Below are 19,924 nucleotides of genomic sequence, written 5' to 3'. Positions count from 1 at the left end.
GGCTCATCGCCATAATGATGTGTTCTGTGGTCATTACAAATCAAGCACTTTATTCTGCTTAACACAAAACACATATACTAACATCTTTAAAGATAAATGCATGGTTTATTGTAGGAATTGCCAAGAACTGTCTGCACCAAAACTGCTTGTATTTAGCTGGTCTTTTATTCAAGGTGTAAATCCACAGGTTCAGCGACACAGAGGGTCCTGCCATAGGCAGTAATAAGTGACTTTAGTCTTGTGAGGTGTGCGGCTGTGTTTGCTCTGTTCAATCAACTGTCAGAAGACGACAGGTTTCTAATGTCTTCAGGCTTAACCCAAGGTCCAATACTTAACCAAGGCACATGTTGAAGGCTAAGTTCAGTATTTTTCAACCTGGACGTGGACTTATTTTACCATATTTTTGTGTCTATGTGACACTGCAGTCAGCAGCAGGGCTGTAACCTAATCCTTGCGGGCAACTGCGCACCATCAAAATATGTACACTGAAGCGCTCAGATTGATATTAGAAGTGTAAGTGACATTATGGAAAAGATCCCTGAAGATATACAATTTTAGACAGATAAGATCATTACACAAACAAACTAACCAATCAAGGCAGTGGTAGACTAGAGAGGTAAAATTCTGGTGGCTTTGACAAGAGCTAAATAGCGACTGTTTTTGGTTAAGCGAAAAAGTTCTTATTTATCTATCTAAACAGGTATTTCTCTATTGGGATCCATTCCATAATGTTGTCACTTACACTTATAATATCAACTGAGCCTGTCAGTTGCAAAGACAAACATTTTAGCTGACTGGATGCAATTGCCAGCAAGGATTACTTTGATGCCTTGTCAGCATGCTTGCTCAATACTGGACCAATTTAAATGTTCCCAATTAACACACAAATAAACACAAAAACATGGCAGGTTGCAAAATACAGAAATTACCCTTTAATTCCCCTTATAAAGTGCATTCTTGTGAAATTTATATGATGTACAACAGGGGCTGTATACAAATTCACCCATGTCCACCATGGCATGTTGTGTTTTGTCACTTACAAAAACAACCATATCTAATGCACAAGCAAGGGAATCCACAGGAAACCTTTGGTGGAAGACAGGTGCCAAAGTTTTGGTTTGATAGGTGTCCTCAGACTTGGATTTGTGTACCTAAGACAACCTGCTGCCACGACAGTTCCACCTCTTGACAGGATGAGATCACGTGCTGGTGTCTGACAAGGTGTCTAACATCATATCACTCTCATACATATCACACTCCAGGGTTAAAGAGAGTCGCAGAGGTGTCTCCAGCATCATCTTGTCCTGATTTGACAGTGGAGTTTCCAAGGATGTGATGCTGGTGTCTTCTGATCTTGGCGTGGCTAGACAGTCACCAGGCTCTGATGTGTTCAGCATCTTTATCAGCGCTGGAGTGTTCAAGCTGCCTCGCACCTTGTCATTGATGTCTGTACCTTAGTGGAAACAAATGACGACACATTGTTTTCCATCATTTTACAGGCTTCAAATATCCACTAGTGTCTCAAAACTGATATTTCTGTTATATATAGTTATTTGACGTAAAAGATTTTGGATGATCAAAGTTTTAAAAAGTCTTTTGCCTGTTGTGGTATTTAGTCCTGCAGATAGTATTTGATTAGTCTGCTAATGTTTTGAGATATCTACTACTGATATTTCTGTTGCCAACGCAATGAAGAAATAACATCTCTTCACCAAAGACAGTTACTCTGGAAAACCCAGTAACACGCTATCAAGAATTCACAGGGACTTATTCCTCAGTATGAAGCAGAAAAACACATTCTGCTACGGTCAGTGAAAAGTTTAAGAGGAAATTAGACAAGAACAAAAATTATTAGTAATACCATTATAGCTGAAATTTGACTGTAGAGATTTGACTTTCTAACAATCAATCAGTTTTTTCAAGCCAGCCTTATAAAAAGCCATGGTATAAAATTATGAAAAAAACCTGACTCCTCAGTAAACTACAGTATACCTGTGTCCTACCTATATAGGCATCTGTGTCACCAATATACATCTCAATACAGTGGCCAAGCATCGTCACAGAGAAAGTGTCGTCCCTTTTCAGTCCGAGTGCCTGCAGAGAAAGAAAACAAACCAACTTCAAGCATTTCTTACAAAAACACATTTGTTGATATTAAAGTATGTACTGTAGCAACACCTGTGATTGGTTAATTTATTTTGTTCTTCATGTGACCTAATATGTGTTTATTCTGACTAATGAAATTACAAAACAGTCCCATACCACAAAAACATCAGTGGATTTTGTAATGTATTTTATTATTATTTTCATTCAACTTTGTACAGCTGGTTGTGTTTCTATGTACTGGTTCTGTCTTATAGCTGATCTTATGTTTGTTGTTTTTAAATGATAACTAGCTGTACAGGAATAGACATGGTTCTCCTTTAGACTTATGATTTCCTTGGTAACCCCTATTCTTTCTTGAATGCTCAGAAGGGGTTGTAAACCCTCCTTTATATAGTTCTTGCTAAGTTCTCATTACTCAAAGCTTTTTAAGCTACAAACAAAACGCATACAAACTGACGAAAAGACACTATACCGTATGAAAGTAGTCGATGGCACTCTCAAAGTCACCCATGAGGCTGTGCACGTATCCTATGGCAGAATAGGTGGAGGCGTGCTGAGGGATTAAGACAAGTGCCTGACGGTGGTACTCCAGAGCCTGGTCGTACTTTCTACAGAAACAAACACCACAATATACAAAGCTGAATATGTCTTCAAACATTAAATCTGAGAAGATTAAAAGAAAAGTTTTCCATGCCTGTGTTTAATGATGGAAAGACAACAAATACAGCTGATATATCTTGATGAATAGACCCACAGTCAGTCAGAGCAACCACTCAGGCTCATTATCACCCATTTGCAGAGTGCCAGCAGTTTCAGGCCGGCAGTGGAGTCAGTGAATGCCATTTAAAGACATGGAATGTATAGCATCAGCAATTTTGAAATTCTTTTGTAGGAAATGGGTACTAACAGGGAAGGATTTTTTATTTTGACAGCCGCTGTGTCTTTTACCATTTTCAATATCAAACAAGCAAATTGCTAAGTTTTCCTAAGTACAGCATATTTTCTGCTCAATGTGTGTCACTCTGTAGCAATGCAACACTATCACTAACTGCAACTGTAAGTGGCAATATAGATGTGTCTACATCAGTTAAGTGCAAGTGCTGCTGCTATTGCTTTGGCAAAGGTTAGTCGGTACTGTACGCGTAGATCTAGTCTAACAATAACCAAACAGGTCTTCTCTGTGGATACCTGTCTGATTATTGTGTGAGTTTCTGGGTGAGTTACATGAAGGTGTCATGACTAGGGTTGGGCGATCGGACAATGTCTACAATGAAACATCGGGATGGACAATGACATCGTGTAGGGCACGCTGGCAGGGGGTAGCATCTGTCTTATAAAAGGCATGTGTTCACTTGCATAGATTTCACTTGGTAAAAAAGTCATGGACATGGATGAATATTTTACAAGCATGGACCCGGTAAAACAACAGTGAACACAGAGTTCGGATGTTGTTTTGATCATTTGATAGGCTAAGTTATTAACAAGCCGGCATGCGGCGACCCTGCAGCCATGATTGCAGGTGGAAAACTGCGAGTTCTGTGTCTTTTGGACAAGTTTCTAAAACATACTGATGATGGAGAAAGTGCGTGGTTATCTTTACTGCAAAAAAAAGACAATTAATGACAGAAAAAAACCCTAATTGCTCCACACATCAGATCATTAAATATACATTTATAAACTCACACAAACACACACACAAGAAGACAATTTCACAATACAGGATTATGTCCAAAGTAAATAAATAATCTGCCAACTCAAAGAAGGCCATGAATTACACCATGCCTTTTACAAAAAAGGCTGAGCTGCAATCCACTCTCCCATTCAATACCATCCATTCAAATAGAAAACTACACAGTAAAACAGTAACTTACTTCAATTTCCGACACACATGACCCAAGTTGTTTAACAAAGGCTCCCATTTGTCCACAGTGACCTTAAATTTAAAGGCAAATAGCATACATCAAGTAACTCTTAACTTAACACATGTTTTCAAGATGTTCATCATTCACACATTTATACTTTTTTATCAATAAATAAGAAGTTACCTCATTTCCTATGGCTTTGATCTTCTCCATTGCTTCAAGAAACAACCTCTCCGCTGTCTTCCAGCTAAAACAGAAGATGTGAAAAACATTCTTATGGCACATCTGAATTTTCAATAAATATAAACCAGATATCAAAGTGTGTGTAATCTGTGTAGCCTCCTTGTGTGGCTGCTGTTGCAACTCACCTTCACATCAGGTGCATTTAAAGTCAAATGTGCGTATACAGATGTTTGCCTGGCTTTAAAGGGCCAGTACCCGGTTTGATATTTTTGATTTGATTCGTAAAAGTTTTGAGATATCTGTCTGAGATTTTTGCTGCCTACCCAATATATTTTTTGGTGTTCACAACATGGAGAAATTACACATAAACCACACTGTTTTCAGGTAGACTATTCCATCAGCAGTAAGTAGTTCCAATAATAACAGTCCCGCAACAACGGTGTATACACACACACAACATCTGCACAAACTGGTTGTTGCATCAAATTGTATGTGTTAGCTGATGCTATAAGTCATGTAATTCACAGTAATTTCATGTGAATCTTTCAGCCAGCCATGAGACAAAAATGAATACCTGCAAACAGGGCTGCCCTAACAGAAACTATTTAACACAAAATAGGTTTTAAAGCTTTGTCAAGCAAGGTATTGGTCATTCCGTGACTTCATTTTTGTTGTCACTTATGTCCCAAAATACACTTCTTAAGTCTGTTAAAAACAGCCTTTACAAGTACCATCGCTGTGAGCCAACATCTGTTTGTGCTGCAAATAACATTTATTCAGCATTTATAAAACTTGAGGCCTAAGTGTTACTGTATGTGTGTATGTGTACTGTGTGGCTGCATGACTCACTCTCCATTTTGAAAGGCAACCACAGCCACTTCGTGTATAACAAATGGGTCCTCTGGAGCAATACTAAGAGCCTGGCTGAAGAAACGTTCCGCAAGCTTGGAGTTGTTGGTTAGACCGTACTCCAGGCCAATGTAGAGCATGGGTAAGTGACACCTGGATGAGAGTGCAGGAGACATCAAACAAAAGACCAAACGTATCTCTATCCTGTGTTTTAATCAAATCTGAGTTTAGAAGATTTAAGATGTAATGTTTAAAAATTATGTTTAAATACTGTATATTATGCTTAAAAGCCATTAATAATTCCACAATTATTTTGTTTTTTTGGTTTAGTTTACCAGCTCCCTACAAAGGTTCCTGCAGTCGAAAAGGCTGATACCTAAGCACGCTTTGTTTTTGCAGGTTTGCATGCTTTTCAGGTTGTTCCTTGAAAAGACTGGTGTGAAAAATGAATTGCCAATGTATACGCTTGTCACTGAGACCACTAAAAAAGATGGACAGAAGTAGCAACTTATGGTTTCAGCCATATACTACAAGCAGCACCACTATGAAATGAGCAGTAGGCTGAGCAAAAGGCTACATCTACAACTGGTAGATGTTTTTGGTTGATAGGACTTAAAATAATAAAACAAATACATAAAATAAATGCCTCTATACATCTACCCGTTGACATTTAATGTGACAAACATAGCTATAAAATGTACATTTAAAAGCCCTTTCAGTAGTGGCAATGTGGGATTTTATTGATTGATAGTCTGTGTCTACTCTCCAACTGTGAATCAAACAACAGAGATGTGCTTTCTCTATTGAAGCTCCTTTCTGTTTACCTAGTATTTATAAAAGCATATATAGTTGTCAAGGAAGTGTCAGCCATGTACCTACCCTTTCATCAGCTGTGCAGCAGTAAAGTAGGCAGCCATGGCCTGGTCATGCTCACTCTCCACTGCAAATGAATGGCCGTAGGCAATCCATGCAGGACCATACGTCCTCTCCAACGTGGTGGCTTTGCTACAGGAAATATACAATACCCAATATTTATAACTGAACCTATACAGAATCTCACAAAAGTGAGTACACCCCTCACATTTTCTCATATTTACAATAATGTGAGGGCTGTACTCACTTTTGTGAGATACTGTATATAACCACTCAACAGTGTGGCCTCAAACAGGATGCACTTCCTTTTGAGTGTGCACATACATACCTAAGGTATCGCCGAGCATGTTCGTTTTTATGGCCAACCATGAGATAGTAGCACCCAACAGCAAACCAGGATACCTGATAAAAAGTTTTTATTTTTGTTATCAAATACTGGGAATTATGTCAACAGGGAAACAGATGTGTGATATAGTTGCAACACTTACTGGGTTGTTTGGATACAAGTCTACAAGCTTGTGCGAGAGGTAAAACAACTCTGCAGGGGGAAAAAGAACACAAAAGGGTTGAAACTGAGCAAAATGAACCAATTAGACATTATATTGATGGGTAGGACAAGCAATCAAACTAAGAATTCTTTATGTGTGAATCAAAAGTATATATATTTATTAATTACCATTTGCTTTTCCAAGCTCCACCAGAGTTCCTATGTGAACTGGTAAACAGTTGGCATGGAAGGGGTCTTTGACCATCACCCTGAAATACAAAAACAGAGTTGCATTAAGACTACTGAAATAATGTATTAACCTTTTAATAGTGTGGAATCCAAATTATTTTCATATCTATGGCCTCAAATCTATGCATTTTTTAAGAAAAACACATTGTATTTAAGCCAAACTACCGAGCATGCTCTCTTCACTTCATATTTTATTCAGGGCAAATACAAAATGACAACTGAGAAAAATAAGTCATGTTAACTTTCTAGTGGGAAACACAAGTATGATAAGTGTGATATCAGTCAATGGTAATAAAATCTAAATTCACCATTTCCTAATATGACCTATGATTTATAATTTCATCAACATACAATCTAGAGCGACATCTGCTATAGATTTTTTATGATTGATTTTAATTTCACGTAAAATACTTATGTGTATGATGTGGGTGTTTCACTGATGTAAACCACATAAAATCTTTAAAACTGCAGCAACGAAATCCTGTTTTACCAATATGATTGGACAGTGACAAATCACTTTATCTGCCTGAGGTAATTTTCAGGCAAAGCTGTACAGTAAAGCAAGCTACACACTGTGTACACAGCTGACAATAATTCTTGTTGTGTGATGTTACAGTATATGAGGTTGACATAATGGATGTAGGCCCCACATTTCCAGAGTAGCTCCTTACAAATCTCTACATTAATAACAGAACAATTCGACACACACTAAAGTCACACACACAAAAATAAACAACAAACTAAGATGAAACCTGAAGGCACCTACATTGATGTGAGTTTGTAGCACATCTTGAAATCACAGTTATAATAATGCCTCTCAGCAAGAGACACCACGACATCCAAGTTGTCCTGAAGACCATTGACCATCTCTGGCACCACCAAATCACTGGGCTTGTTATACTGCAGTGGGAAAGAAAAGGAGAGTGTATACGTGTGTGTTAATGAATGTGTGTAAAAGGCAGGTGCAAGGTTTACATGTGAGTACGTGGGAAAGGAGATAACGCAGTCATGAAAAAGGTAAAGAAAGCAGACAGATGAAGAGGGGTCAGGACAAAATCAGGCCAGAAAAACCACAATAGGCATTTGCATTTCAATTCACTTTAACTGTATACAAATGTAAGAGAAAAATCACAAGCCTTATCTTTTCATCAATCAATTAATTTATGAGCAAACGTGAAATAAAATAAAAATCAAAACTAAATGCAGAGCTCCCCTACCTTCTTTAACTTATTCTCAAATAGGAAGTGTAACAGCTCCTGCTCTTCCTCAGTGCACTGTTGACTCAGAGGAAGTGAGTCAAGGAAGTCTTTCTCTATTGAAAAATGAACAACATGTTTAGCATATACCGTCATTTTACAAGTTACTGAAATCACAATTAATGGCACATATCGGTAGAAAATTAAATGATGAGTGCACATCACCACCACAGATCAGCCTCACCTTCCTGTGCAGTCAACATGTGGTGGGATGTTAAAAGGTCAAAGGCTTCAAAGCAGTAGACATCCAGTTTCAAGGCCTCTTTGTAGCTGGAAGTGGCCAATGGTCTGTTGTCCATGGCATCATAGATCTTACCCCGCAGGAGGCAGATGGAGCTGTTGACCTGAAATATTTCAGAGAGGGAATAGGGAGAACAGAAAGAGGGCAGAGTATCTTGTAAATGTCCATATTATTACTCATTTTAATGCACCATTCACAAAATTAACAAGACTGGCAATTTGAAACAATTCTTGTATCTTGACATGGTGAATACATTATGTCAACATTAAAAGTTACTTAACATGGCTGGTCAAAATCGCATCTGCTGCACACAAATGTTATTACAAAGTTATTACTTCATATCTACGCCCACAGCAAGACTCAATAGTTTTTAACTAGGAGTGTGACGAGACAGTTAGACGAGATGAGACACGATATTTGTTTCACGAGAACAAGACAAGATTAACACTATTTTTAAGAAATCTTCAATATCAAATTATATAAAAATTTTGAGCATTAAACGCATTGTGACGTTTTTTAGACTAAAGAAAAAGAAACACTGCTAATTTTGGTTTCTATATTTGAAAAAAAAATGCATATGGCACTGCATTTGAGCATTCTGAGAACCTTATATATTCTCTAAAATGTAATACAAATTAAGGGTTAAAAATTGTGAATGTATATAATTTTTGTACTTTGGCAAGTGGGAGTGTTTGTGGGAACTGGAACTGCAAATGGTAGAAAGTCAGAACATTAATACATACAGATACATTTGCAATAACCATCCACATGACCACTCATTTTTTATTTTACTGTTTTGTAGATTTGCAGTAACAACATTCAATAACAAATACATTAATAAAATGTCCTTTTCCACCACATGGTACCAGCTCAACTCGCCTCGACTGTACTGCTTTTTTTGTATCAGAGTTTCTAAATGAGCTGAGGCGATACCAAAACAGGACATGACAACACTGCAGACTACTGATTGGGCAGAGAGAATCATTACTATTCACTGCATCATTATTGTGCGCGCCAGACGGGGACCACTGTTTTATATTTTACTATTTCAAGATCAGAGATGAGTGGTGATATGGTTTGTTTGGGGAAGGCTCCCTACAAAGCAACATTTCAGAAGAATGCTGAGTAATCGAATGAGATCATGCAACACTCAGAAATAAGACACTATAATAAGACACAAACTCTATAATCTAATTGGAGTGCCCAAATCACAGACATGAACTATTGCAGTGGCAGCCCAGACTTACAGAGGCAGGGGACATGTCCCAATCCTTGGTTGACTCTGGTGTCCCGCTGTCCTCTTTCCCACTCCTGTCCAACAGCTTCTTACTAGCTGGCTCCTCTGCATCCAGAATATCCAAGGCCTGCTGGAACTCTTTGGCAGCATACTAGACAAAACCGTCAGAAACAAATACTGCAAATCTAAACCATAAAAGTATCTGGCAGGTTTTTCTAGCTTATATTCTGCAACTTATAAACATGTAGAAGAGGATTAAGAAGTTTTACAGTATAAATTTTCCAGTTACTTACATGGCACCTAGCAGCAAGATACTGACAAGCTCCGTACAACTGCGTGCAAGAAGACAAGCGCTGTTTTAGACTGGGGACTGACATAAGGGAGAATATGCTACTTATATTGTGATGGGTTTTATACTGATAAAATAAACGCATAGCAAATAATTACACACAAATGCTTCGCATAACGATAATACTCACTTCCCAGCACATAGCTTTGCACAATATCGACAACTCACAGATAAACTGCACTTACCTTGTCAAGTTTTCGTGAGCGGAGGGCATGGGAGGCTCTGTGGTACTGTGAGGTCAAGTAAAGGCACTGAGCTAGCCAGTAGATATCCTGGGGGTCCTCTGTATGCCAATCAAAGGTAGGGGTTAGACTCATCACTGACAGGCTACCCAACACAACTTCAGCTGTTGGCTTGCAAGCCACTGATAAAAAAAGTTTCCTCTCAGCTGTGATGGTGCATAGCAATGTCTAACAGAACAACGAACGAACACTCTTCCTATCAAACACCAGTTCTATTAACGTTTTTATTAGCATTGCAACTTTAGGTGACAGATGTCAGGTTAAGTGCGCTATCATGCTGGCTAATCATTTGCAGCACTAACGGCACTTACCACGAGAAAGGGATGCTATCTTGTCGGCCCAAAACAGAGCACTTTGATACTGTTGCTGTAAACACACACAAAGACAGGACACGAGTCACTCAAATGCATCATTTTTGTTGTAGGTTGCTGGCTGCCTGCCGGGTGATAGCTTTAAGTTAGCCAGGCAAGCAAACTATGAAGGTGTGTTACCACTGACGCCCGGTTTGCTTTCAAGCTAGCAACGTTAGCTAGCAACACAGAAACTCAGAAAGAAATCATATTTCTTACCTGGTCAATGTACTGCCGTACTCGCTTTCGAAGTCTGTCGAGATTCATTTTGCTTTTATTTATTTTTTTTAGAATTTCGGCTCTGACTATCACAAGTATTTCATTCTTAAACACAGACAAAACAATGTATCAAATTGTGCACAAAACAGTGCGCGCTAGCTTGCTAGCTGCGTAAAATCAAATCTGCGGCTTCCTTCCGCAACGAGTGTTCTGCAAAATTGCCGTGAGGAAACTCGTACTGGATAGACAGTTCCACATTAACGCTTTGTCTTTTTCACTTTCGCTAGGTGTCTGGATCATGGTCTGGATGTACAATTATTGTATAAAAAAATAAAAACAATACACATTTATATGATTAATGTTTCTATTGTTTTATTTGTAGATCAAAGAAACAAATTACAGTTCTGTTTGGAAGTAGCCTATTGTATTCATGCATTTACTTCAGTACACAGCCAGAAAAGTAACATACAGCTCTATTTTAGATTAATCCAGTACCAACAAGTATATATCCATAGAGTATCTAGGTCCAGTTTGTTTGGAGTAATAACTCTGTCAAGTTTTTTTTCAAAGCTACTGTGGAACTAACAGAGTCTCTTTGGTGTGCAGTAAAACATGACTTTGCTAAAAGAACAAATATTATTCTTCTGCAGGATTTGCAGTCTCCTGCTCAAGTGCTTTATGTGTGTGAGTGCTGGATATTTCTGATCCATCAGGAGAGGAAAATATTTTGTGAGAAGGTTTATCTGCTATAATTTGAGTAGAAGAACCAGGATTCTCAGGTGTATCTGGTTCAGAAGGTTACGTCGCTTTGTCCAGCTTTATCTCTGTTCCTGTACCTTCTTGCTTGCTGTTTTCTTTACTCTCGTACTCTGCTTGCAGGGCTCTGTGTGGTCGGGCCAGCGCTGATCTTTTGCTCTTTATCACAATCACTGCGCTTCTTGATGGGTTTTTCTTGTCCCTGGTATTACATAAAATTAAATCTTCATATACAATAAAGATCATATGATACAGTAGGAGGTCATTGTGATTCTGATATTACAGTACAGTGCAGATATTATACTTAATAAATGAACCAAAGCAGCAATGCTATGAAAGAACAAAAAAATATAACCTTTTGCAGATTTGCTCCTCGTGGGTAACGTGCAATGCTGTCCATCACCTTGACAGTTTTGAGCCAGTCCTCATGCCAGCTCCTCACATTATAGTGAGGCCTGCACTGGCTCAGACGGAAAAGGATCATTTGATTGTCCTTGGTAATACGGAGCAACTCCAGCTGGCGCTTCTCCTTGCCAAGGCTACAATGATGAGTACAGACAGGCGTTACAACTGGGGTTTTAGTTTCAAAGGCCACCTTACTTCTTTGCAGTACAAATAGTTGCCTACTTATAAACTGATAGTTCTGCCACAACCTCAACTAACCTTCTTCTGTCATAATAGTTCCTGTTATCAACTCCTCCAGTTGTCCTCATGATGTGTGATATTTTCTCCATAAGCATATTGTTCTCCCTCTGAATCTTTCTTGTCCATTCCTCTTCAAGCTTAATGCAATAACATGTTAATATAAATATATACACAACAGTGAGTTTTCCTAAGACACTAGAAATAAACATTTTCTAATCTTCCCAAAATTTGAATTATTGCATTTGATCACTTCAGATGTCACTGGATGGTTTCAGCACTGAAAAATCTGTTGCCCCCCTATGGACATAATGTGAGTTGAAAATATAAGATAAAGAAGGAACCTTTTCTTTCTTCAGCTTGAGAGCCAGGTGACTATAGGTCTTTGGTGGAGTCGTGTTTATTGTTGGTTTAGCTGACTTTACCTTGGAAAAAAAACAAAACCATTGGGTTTTGAATAAGGTACTGGATGCTGATAAAACTAATTCTAACACACACTAACTGGTTGCCAAACCATGTTTCTCCTAACCTTTCCCCTGTGTAAATCATATGAAGCCTTGTCCCACTTCTGCTGCAGATATTTGTTTCCAGTAGGAAGCAGGGGTTGGTATGCCAGATGCTGCATCATGGGACTGTTAAGACATTAAACATTAAACACAGTTGCAATGCCACAAGCCCCCCACCACAGAATCACACACATTTTAATGGTGTATCATTTTGCATTAATATTGTGGTCCAGAATCAATCACATGAGCGTGAACAGCATGCCAGTTAACCTCAGCACCTTTATGACTCACCTCACAGTCTGCGGCTGCCCTGGTGTCTTGGTATCACAACTCTTCATCTACCCATAGGAGTGTGTTCATGCTCCAAATCGTCTAGGTTGACTGGAGCTCTGAGACTGCAGTCTGTTTTCTGCCAGTCATACATGGTTGCCATGACAGCAGCTGGAGAGAGAGCGGAGTTGAATGAATGGTTTCAAACGATGGTCTTGTTTAGCAAGTTCCACACAGGGAAACACATACAGGCATAGAGGTAGGCTAATTAGTGAGGATTACTGTGGAGAGAGCGACTGTAAAATGAGCGGCTGTGTAAAGACATAGCTCCACACAGTTCAATACTAAAAATGAAGTGGAATACAAACTTAGTTTCTCAAATGTGTCCATGCTGTTTACACCTCCAAGGAAAATAAATGAAGTGACACTCATTTCTGAACATTGATTAGACTCAATGTTCAATTGTTAAAGATAGTCCGTGAAATTATCAAATCAAATGTAGAATATCTGCGTCAAAACTTAGCAGGATTGAATCAATGAGGTCAAGAGCATGTTGTGTTTTCCTACTTGCCTTGGTAACTGTTACTTGGAAACTTCACAGCAACTTAAATTAACACCCTCATTGCAAACACAGTTTATACAGACAACACCCACACAAAATCTGCTGTCATAAACCACACTGTAGGCTGATGCCTGATCATGAAAGAAATGAACATGGAAATTTGAGTTTTTACCTTTTTTTTGAGTTATGAAACAATATTTAATTAATACATACACCCTATAGGACTGTGATATCATATTAAATTATTTCAAATAAAGTACAAAAGATAGTACAACACAATGCAGCATATCATCAGAGATTTGCTGAATGAATCCCATTGAGGGGATATGACTTCATGAATGAACATCCATATTACAACACTCCCCTCTACTGACTAGAGCTGGAAATGACAATTTCTGGTGCAACTGAGATCGCAACTGTTAATAATTCAAATCCCACACCAGAATGAACAACCAAAGCACTCATGAAACTGTAATAGATTAAACTGTAATTGGTCATTATGTCACCCTCTTTCATGTACTATGAATTTAATGCTTAGAGCAACAAGACTCTGTACTTTTTTAGGATTGATGAATTGAACTGAATGCATTACCTGTGCAGCCAACTATCAACACGCAAACAATATGCTAGCAAATAATTGCACATGTATAATTTCATGAGTTTATTACAGAATAATACAGTTGTGTATAACTGTAGGAGTAGCTGTAAAGCTGCCATTGCAAAGGGCAATTCTTCATGTCTGACATCTCCTCTCACAAGCCAATTAATTGTCCCCCCCAGCGCAGTCACATCTCAGCGCATAGGAAGAGCCTTCATGAATGAATTATGGTCAATAAAACGTTTCCAGTCCAATTTGTTACTTTGTTGTATAAGAGGAGACGTGTCGATGGGACAGATGGCAGATACCAGGGTGATAAAATAAGGACTGGTATTTAGGTGCCTCTCGAGCTCCCATATTCTATCCTGAGTCCTTTTTCTGTTGCATTTAAAAAAAAAAATACAATGTCCTTGTTTATGTATGTACCGTAGGTGAGTCTCAAATGGGGATAATACAAAAAATTATATTATCTGTGCTTGCAAAATTGATGAAATGAATTTGTATGCTTTTGTTATTTATATATTTATATCAAATTATGGAAGAATAATAAACACATTCTGTAAACTGTGAGTACAGTGCCTATAAAGACTACTGACTTTTCACGTTTACTTATTTTTCCACAGTGGATGTGTATGGATTTGTTTGACATTGATGAACAAAATTAAATCTTTTATCTTAAAAGTGAACATGAATCTCTAGGAGTTGATCCAAATGCATCAACAAATATAAAACAGAAAATAATTGAGTGCACAAGGATTCACCTCCTTTCAAGTCAGCTTGAGTAGAGGCAGTTCTGGAAGCAGTTACAGCCTTAAGTCTACACTGCAGACTTCACCAATTCTTTGTGAAACTGTTCAAGCTCTGTTAAGTTGCATGGGTATACTGTGAGTGAACAGCAATTTTCCACCACAAATTGTAGACTAGACTCCAAATCCAATGTGTTCGGTTGAAGGTTGTTGTCTTCCTGGAAAAGTAATCTACTCCCAAGTTGCATTTGTCTTGTAGACTGCAGACTTCATTTGACCCTTTACTTCCACAAGCCTTCCAGGGGCCTGCTGCAGAGAAGCATCCCCCACAGCATGATACTGCCACCACCAACCTTTAGGGCTAGAATGGAGTGGTACTTTCTGCTGATATGCAGGGTTTGGCTTACACGAAACAACAGATTTTATTATTATCAAAAAGTTAAACTTTGGTCTCATAAGCCATAGAACCTTAATCTTACAGTCTCCCACACGGATTCTGGCAAACACTACAAGCAAAACTTTACAATGTACTAAACAGAATGCGCGCTACCACAGGAGTAACAGCCACAAAAACTTTGCTGATATTGTGAAGATAAAACACTATACATTAGGAAATGGAATAAAAATAAATAAAATAATTAAGACTAGCAACCGACTATAAACATTATAAAGATGTGAATTAAAACCATAAAAAATTAAGAATAAAATAAGACTAAAGACTAAAGACTACCAGTTGATCGAACAATTGACCATTGTAGTTGTGCCTTCCATTATTTAAACAAAACACAACTATCTACACTTATTATTTACAGGTAATCACCACTTAACTTACAACTCTAAAAACAACTGGTTTAATCAGTGATGCTTTATGTGTCATTTTGAAAGGAAGCAAATATTCTTGTAATCAAGTATATAATAATAAATATGTAGATATTTGTTTTAATTTAATAGTTTTCTACCGATCATTGTCAATGACTAGAAAAAAAAACAACTAACTATGAAAACATAAAATACTTTTTGTAGCCTCTGTAAGCATCATCATCAATTAAAAAGGGAGATAATGATGTATTTAAAATACTGTAGGTTGTTTTCATGTCCCGTTCAACATGGCAGGGGATGCAACCAGTTCTAGGGAATTCTCACTGGTGGATCTTCCATTGCACCGTTGTGGGAATAAGTGCTTAGAAAGGTGGTCTCTTTGGGACAGAGGACGTACAGGAAGACCTGATACACAAGTCAACATGAAACGGTGTGTGTGTGTATGTGTGTGTGTGTATATATATACATGTGTGTAATGTTTTTCAGATGAAGCCATTCTTAATCTTAAAGCCAGGATGCACATATAAATTGAAAATGATGTAGAAACATTTGCTATTGCAAGGATAAAAACCCTTCAAACAGGGGTTAAACATGGCCAAAGGTAGCGGAGACCAGGTGTGGTCGTAACATATAACAACCAATCAAACAATTCCACCAATTATAATAAGACATCATGAGATGTCGTCATGAGAGTCTTTCAGTATTTACCTACTTCCTCCCTGATCAGGCATGGTGGTTGTCAAGGCTGGAAACAGACACACTAAGAATATATAGAGAAAAAACAAACTTTTATGGTAAGAAAGTAAAGGTTTTGACCAAGACTATTTTGTTTAGTGTCTATACTATTAAATTGTACGACTTATATTAGATTAACTTGTAGTTTCATAGGCAACATGTGATGCATTTTCCCCTGCTAATTTCAAACCACTACGCTAATACAGCTAGCTAAACAATGGCTGACATGGGTGGGGATGGTTGCAACACTTCTTTAAAAAGTGTTACAACCATCCCCTTTAGAACTAAGGACTTTCTTGATTTAAATATTTTTACCCTATGCAGTCTCTGGGCCCAACAAGTCTGCACTACAGGGTTACCAGCATTTGTCAGCACTGTGACCAGTGCTTGAAGTGATGCCAGGACTCCCCATTCACATGTAGGCTTGTACATTGGCACCCAATTTTATCCCTACTCAGTCCCTATTCTGACATTTGAGGTGTATATTTTTTCTTATTTGCTTGATAGGAATCCCCACTTTGGGTCAGTGTTAGACTCAAATCTGAGACCTCGGATTTTCCATCTCCATCACCATTCCTATTTGACCATGATGGCATACATGGTAGAACAGATACATAGCTGTTTGTAAAATAGTACAGAACTTTGCATTGATGAGCAATACAATCCAATAATTTAAAGAAATCACAAGTCGTTTTTACACGTGTTGCTGTGTGTGCCGCAAAATGACCACTGTACAGAAACACTGTCTCTACTATTGGCCACCCTGTCTCCGCTGATACCAGGAGCTCACATTTTATTTCTCAACTCTATGCTTGTGGCCAGAACCACAGTGACATCAGCAGGAGTAGTTTGTGCATTTCCCCAAGGTCAGGATCAAGAATATTTCTTTTTTTTAATCTGTGTGATGGAAAGTGACTATGGTAACAGGTCCCACGAGAAGGCCCTGTTTCGAGGTGGCTACATCACACTGCCTCTAAGACTGCTTGTTAGGATCACAGAGCAGCCACCTGCAATCAAGGAGTTCTGTTAGGAAAAAGAAGACGTTTGTTATTTTGTCTAGTATGGTCCTTCTAAGGCCACACCAGATACATGGCATAATATGGTTTTTTGGAACAATTAAACCTTATAAAGCTTCAAAAGTGATGCATTGTAAATGGACCAGGAAGCTTTTGCCAATGCACAGTTACTCGTCTACCCTTAAAAGCTCTCTTCTCCACACTCAGCGATCATCTATCAGATTGGTGTGGATGAAGCATTACAAACACGATCTTGACCTTTTTAAAAATAGAAACAGACATTAGAGACATCTCTAGGCACACTTACTTATATTAGATAGCACCCTGTTCTGCCATTATCTAGTATGATAGAGTGCACTGGACATAATCTTTCATGTTAGCTAGCTTCTTTGTGAAAAACCCAAACAAAACTTATACAGTTCCCCTGGTTAACTGTGACAAAAACTTGATGCTAACCACATCTGAACACCCTTCTCACTTCATTTATAGAAAGTAGTTTTAAAGTCAACACAATTTTCACCTAATGGTGGGTAGAATAGGTAACGACTCTAAAGGTACTATACTCTCAGCCCTGCTGCTCCATTAATGCTGCTGAGCTACAGAGGAATGGATGCTTTGACTCGCAAATAGGCTTTATCCCTCTAAAAGTGGCTCTTTTGATGACAGTTTGGCACACACATGCTGCATTTCCTCCTGAATGCAGGAAGTTTGCCCCATTTTAATACTCAAACCCATACAGGCCCATATCCCAGATAGATCTGCGCTATGAAAGGGTATAAATAATGAAAGATGCAGTCTTTACAAGTTAAAAAAGACCCACAGTGCTGTTACATAACAGTGGAATGAGTTATGAGGATAACAAATTAGTAGGAGTGAGGCAGAGTACAGTAACATACTGGACTAATCGACTGCAGTAAGCTAACACAAAGGCAGATTTATGCTCAGATTTGTCCTCTTAAATGTAACCTCATTTACACACTATAAATGTTCTCCTGTTTCCCTTGGCAACTTCACTTCTTCTGAATATTTTGGTTTCTTGTTACTGTCAAGGTCCATCGTCCTTGTGTCTTTGTTTAAAATTAAATTTTTTTTAAAATTTTTTTTACAATTTCTCTCAATTGTCATGGATCTGACACAATAATCCTTATTGTTTTGTTTTTCAGTAGCTGCTTTTACACACTTTCTTCTCAGTATTTTCTAAAGTGGCACAAAACCTTTAAATTTTATTCAGTCTAATGGTTATATATACCTGAAGTCATATGCTTAACCACATTTTTAACCTATCTACTACAAATGACTTGGACTGTGTATGGGACAATACTACTACTTTTAAAGAATACAGTATGGTCCCCTACACAGATACCATCAATCTCCAACTCAAAGATGAATATTAGACTCCAGTTGTTCAGCTTTGGAGCTAATCCTTCAGTACATAAACTATGTAGAGCACAACTATAGCTTTATAAACTCATTTGTGACCATTTCATAATAAAGAGCTTGTCGGGACATTGATTCACCTTCAGGCAGCATAACAAAATGTATGTAGAATATCATTACCAATACTATTGACTGCATATTGAAGCAGTCAGAGCTAAAAATAAGTCTGCTGAGGCATTACGTGAACTGCCAAATCTCTGTTTATAAATGATGTCAACGAGAGCCAGTCTGTTTCTACACTCACTGAGCTAGTCATGTAGTGCAAAAGACTGCACCCTCCAGCATGGAGTAAAGTAGTTCATAAGGAAACATCCACCTCATGTCTGTCACTCCAAATAACCTGATGTTATCACCTTCATTGTCCACCTACTTGTATTTTATTCTGTTACAAGCAGTACAAGATAATCTTATCCTCGCTGTTACAGGGACTTCTATCTGTACAGGATGTACTGGATAAAAACGAATAGAACAGAATGGTTCACTATGTGGCAGATCAGTGGCAGATCAGTGGCAAAGGGGGGGGGGGGGGGGGGGGAATAGTAAAATATTGATTATCTTATTGGCACTGTAGGAACCAATCGATCACACAACCGCACTTTTGGGTAAAAGGTTTTATGAGCTTGACTGTGCTGCCGTAGTAATAAAGAGTAGTGCAATGCATCTCACTGCCATTCAAGAAATACATTACAAAGAAAACATGGGACAATCACTTAAAAAATGAAGCTGTTGAAAATCACCGAATGTCACAGTTAGTGTGTGGAGAGGCAGGTTGGAGGACCCAAATGCAGGACACACAGCTGGCAGGTATAGTTCAAAGATGTATTTAAACAAACTAAAGGCGAGTCCAAAGAAGAATCCACACAACACAAAATCCAGGTTGACAAAGTTTCAGGCAGATATCCAAAACCGACAGAGCTTCTTCACACCATGAAAACACTGTAACACAAGGTAATGACCCAACAAAACACACACCCCCCCCCACCACACACCCGAGCAGGGTGGAAGCAACACAGGTGAGCAACATGAGGCTAACGAGGCAGGCAGAGAGAGAACTGGGGAAACAGACAGAACACATGTTACAAAGTACCAGAACACAAAACTAGAACACAGAGTACAGAGCAGACTAAACCAAAATAAAGTAAACAAGAACTAGAAGCGAATACTAAAACATGAACTAAGGACCAGGACTAAGAACAAAGATATAGAACTAAAACCCAGAATCCCCAACAAGACACACAGACAGGATCATGACACCAAAGGTCCAAACTAAACTGCAAAGCATCAAAAGAGAGCTCAGAGAGGCTAAAAATGGAACGCGTTTTCATGATAAGGAA

General features: G+C 38.4%; 2 protein-coding genes across 2 annotated transcripts; both read right to left on the bottom strand.

Moving 5' to 3' along the window:
* Positions 1-91: 91 nt before the first annotated feature.
* Positions 92-10,687, bottom strand: cdc16 (cell division cycle 16 homolog (S. cerevisiae)). Its single transcript, XM_038720997.1, has 18 exons — positions 10,504-10,687; positions 10,246-10,300; positions 9,878-9,975; positions 9,637-9,675; positions 9,354-9,494; positions 8,050-8,209; positions 7,827-7,921; positions 7,376-7,509; positions 6,550-6,629; positions 6,362-6,411; positions 6,202-6,275; positions 5,880-6,005; positions 5,001-5,153; positions 4,152-4,215; positions 3,978-4,039; positions 2,579-2,714; positions 2,004-2,094; positions 92-1,453 (listed from the first exon to the last, which is right to left on the bottom strand). The coding sequence occupies exons 1-18, from the start codon at positions 10,549-10,551 to the stop codon at positions 1,200-1,202; spliced, it is 1,860 nt and encodes a 619-aa protein (XP_038576925.1). The 5' UTR covers positions 10,552-10,687; the 3' UTR covers positions 92-1,199.
* A 192-nt stretch (positions 10,688-10,879) lies between these two features.
* cfap97d2 (CFAP97 domain containing 2) lies at positions 10,880-12,827 on the bottom strand. The gene is made up of 6 exons (XM_038719948.1): positions 12,699-12,827; positions 12,431-12,533; positions 12,246-12,326; positions 11,923-12,041; positions 11,615-11,798; positions 10,880-11,461 (listed from the first exon to the last, which is right to left on the bottom strand). Exons 1-6 carry the CDS (start codon positions 12,743-12,745, stop codon positions 11,360-11,362), a joined length of 636 nt encoding a protein of 211 aa, XP_038575876.1. The 5' UTR covers positions 12,746-12,827; the 3' UTR covers positions 10,880-11,359.
* Positions 12,828-19,924: the final 7,097 nt, after the last annotated feature.

This window comes from Micropterus salmoides, unplaced genomic scaffold (assembly GCF_014851395.1).
Source record: "Micropterus salmoides isolate LMB-PRFRI ecotype aquatic unplaced genomic scaffold, ASM1485139v1 Ms_hic_scaffold_15, whole genome shotgun sequence".
In the NCBI taxonomy this organism is placed as follows: domain Eukaryota; kingdom Metazoa; phylum Chordata; class Actinopteri; order Centrarchiformes; family Centrarchidae; genus Micropterus; species Micropterus salmoides.
This window is presented reverse-complemented; position numbering and strand designations above follow the sequence as displayed.

Bases quoted from the DNA above. Each gene is read 5' to 3' on its own strand.
- cdc16 (XM_038720997.1), bottom strand. From the start codon at position 10,551: ATGAATCTCGACAGACTTCGAAAGCGAGTACGGCAGTACATTGACCAG. The intron at 7,922-8,049 runs GTGAGGCTGATC...ATTTTTCAATAG, and splicing joins CATGTTGACTGCACAGGAAG to AGAAAGACTTCCTTGACTCA. The intron at 2,715-3,977 runs GTAAGTTACTGT...TTGTTTCTGTAG, and splicing joins CATGTGTGTCGGAAATTGAA to AAAGTACGACCAGGCTCTGG.
- cfap97d2 (XM_038719948.1), bottom strand. From the start codon at position 12,745: ATGAAGAGTTGTGATACCAAGACACCAGGGCAGCCGCAGACTGTGAG. The intron at 12,327-12,430 runs GTTAGGAGAAAC...TTTTTTTCCAAG, and splicing joins ATGATTTACACAGGGGAAAG to GTAAAGTCAGCTAAACCAAC. The intron at 11,462-11,614 runs GTTATATTTTTT...ATGTAATACCAG, and splicing joins GAGGAGCAAATCTGCAAAAG to GGACAAGAAAAACCCATCAA.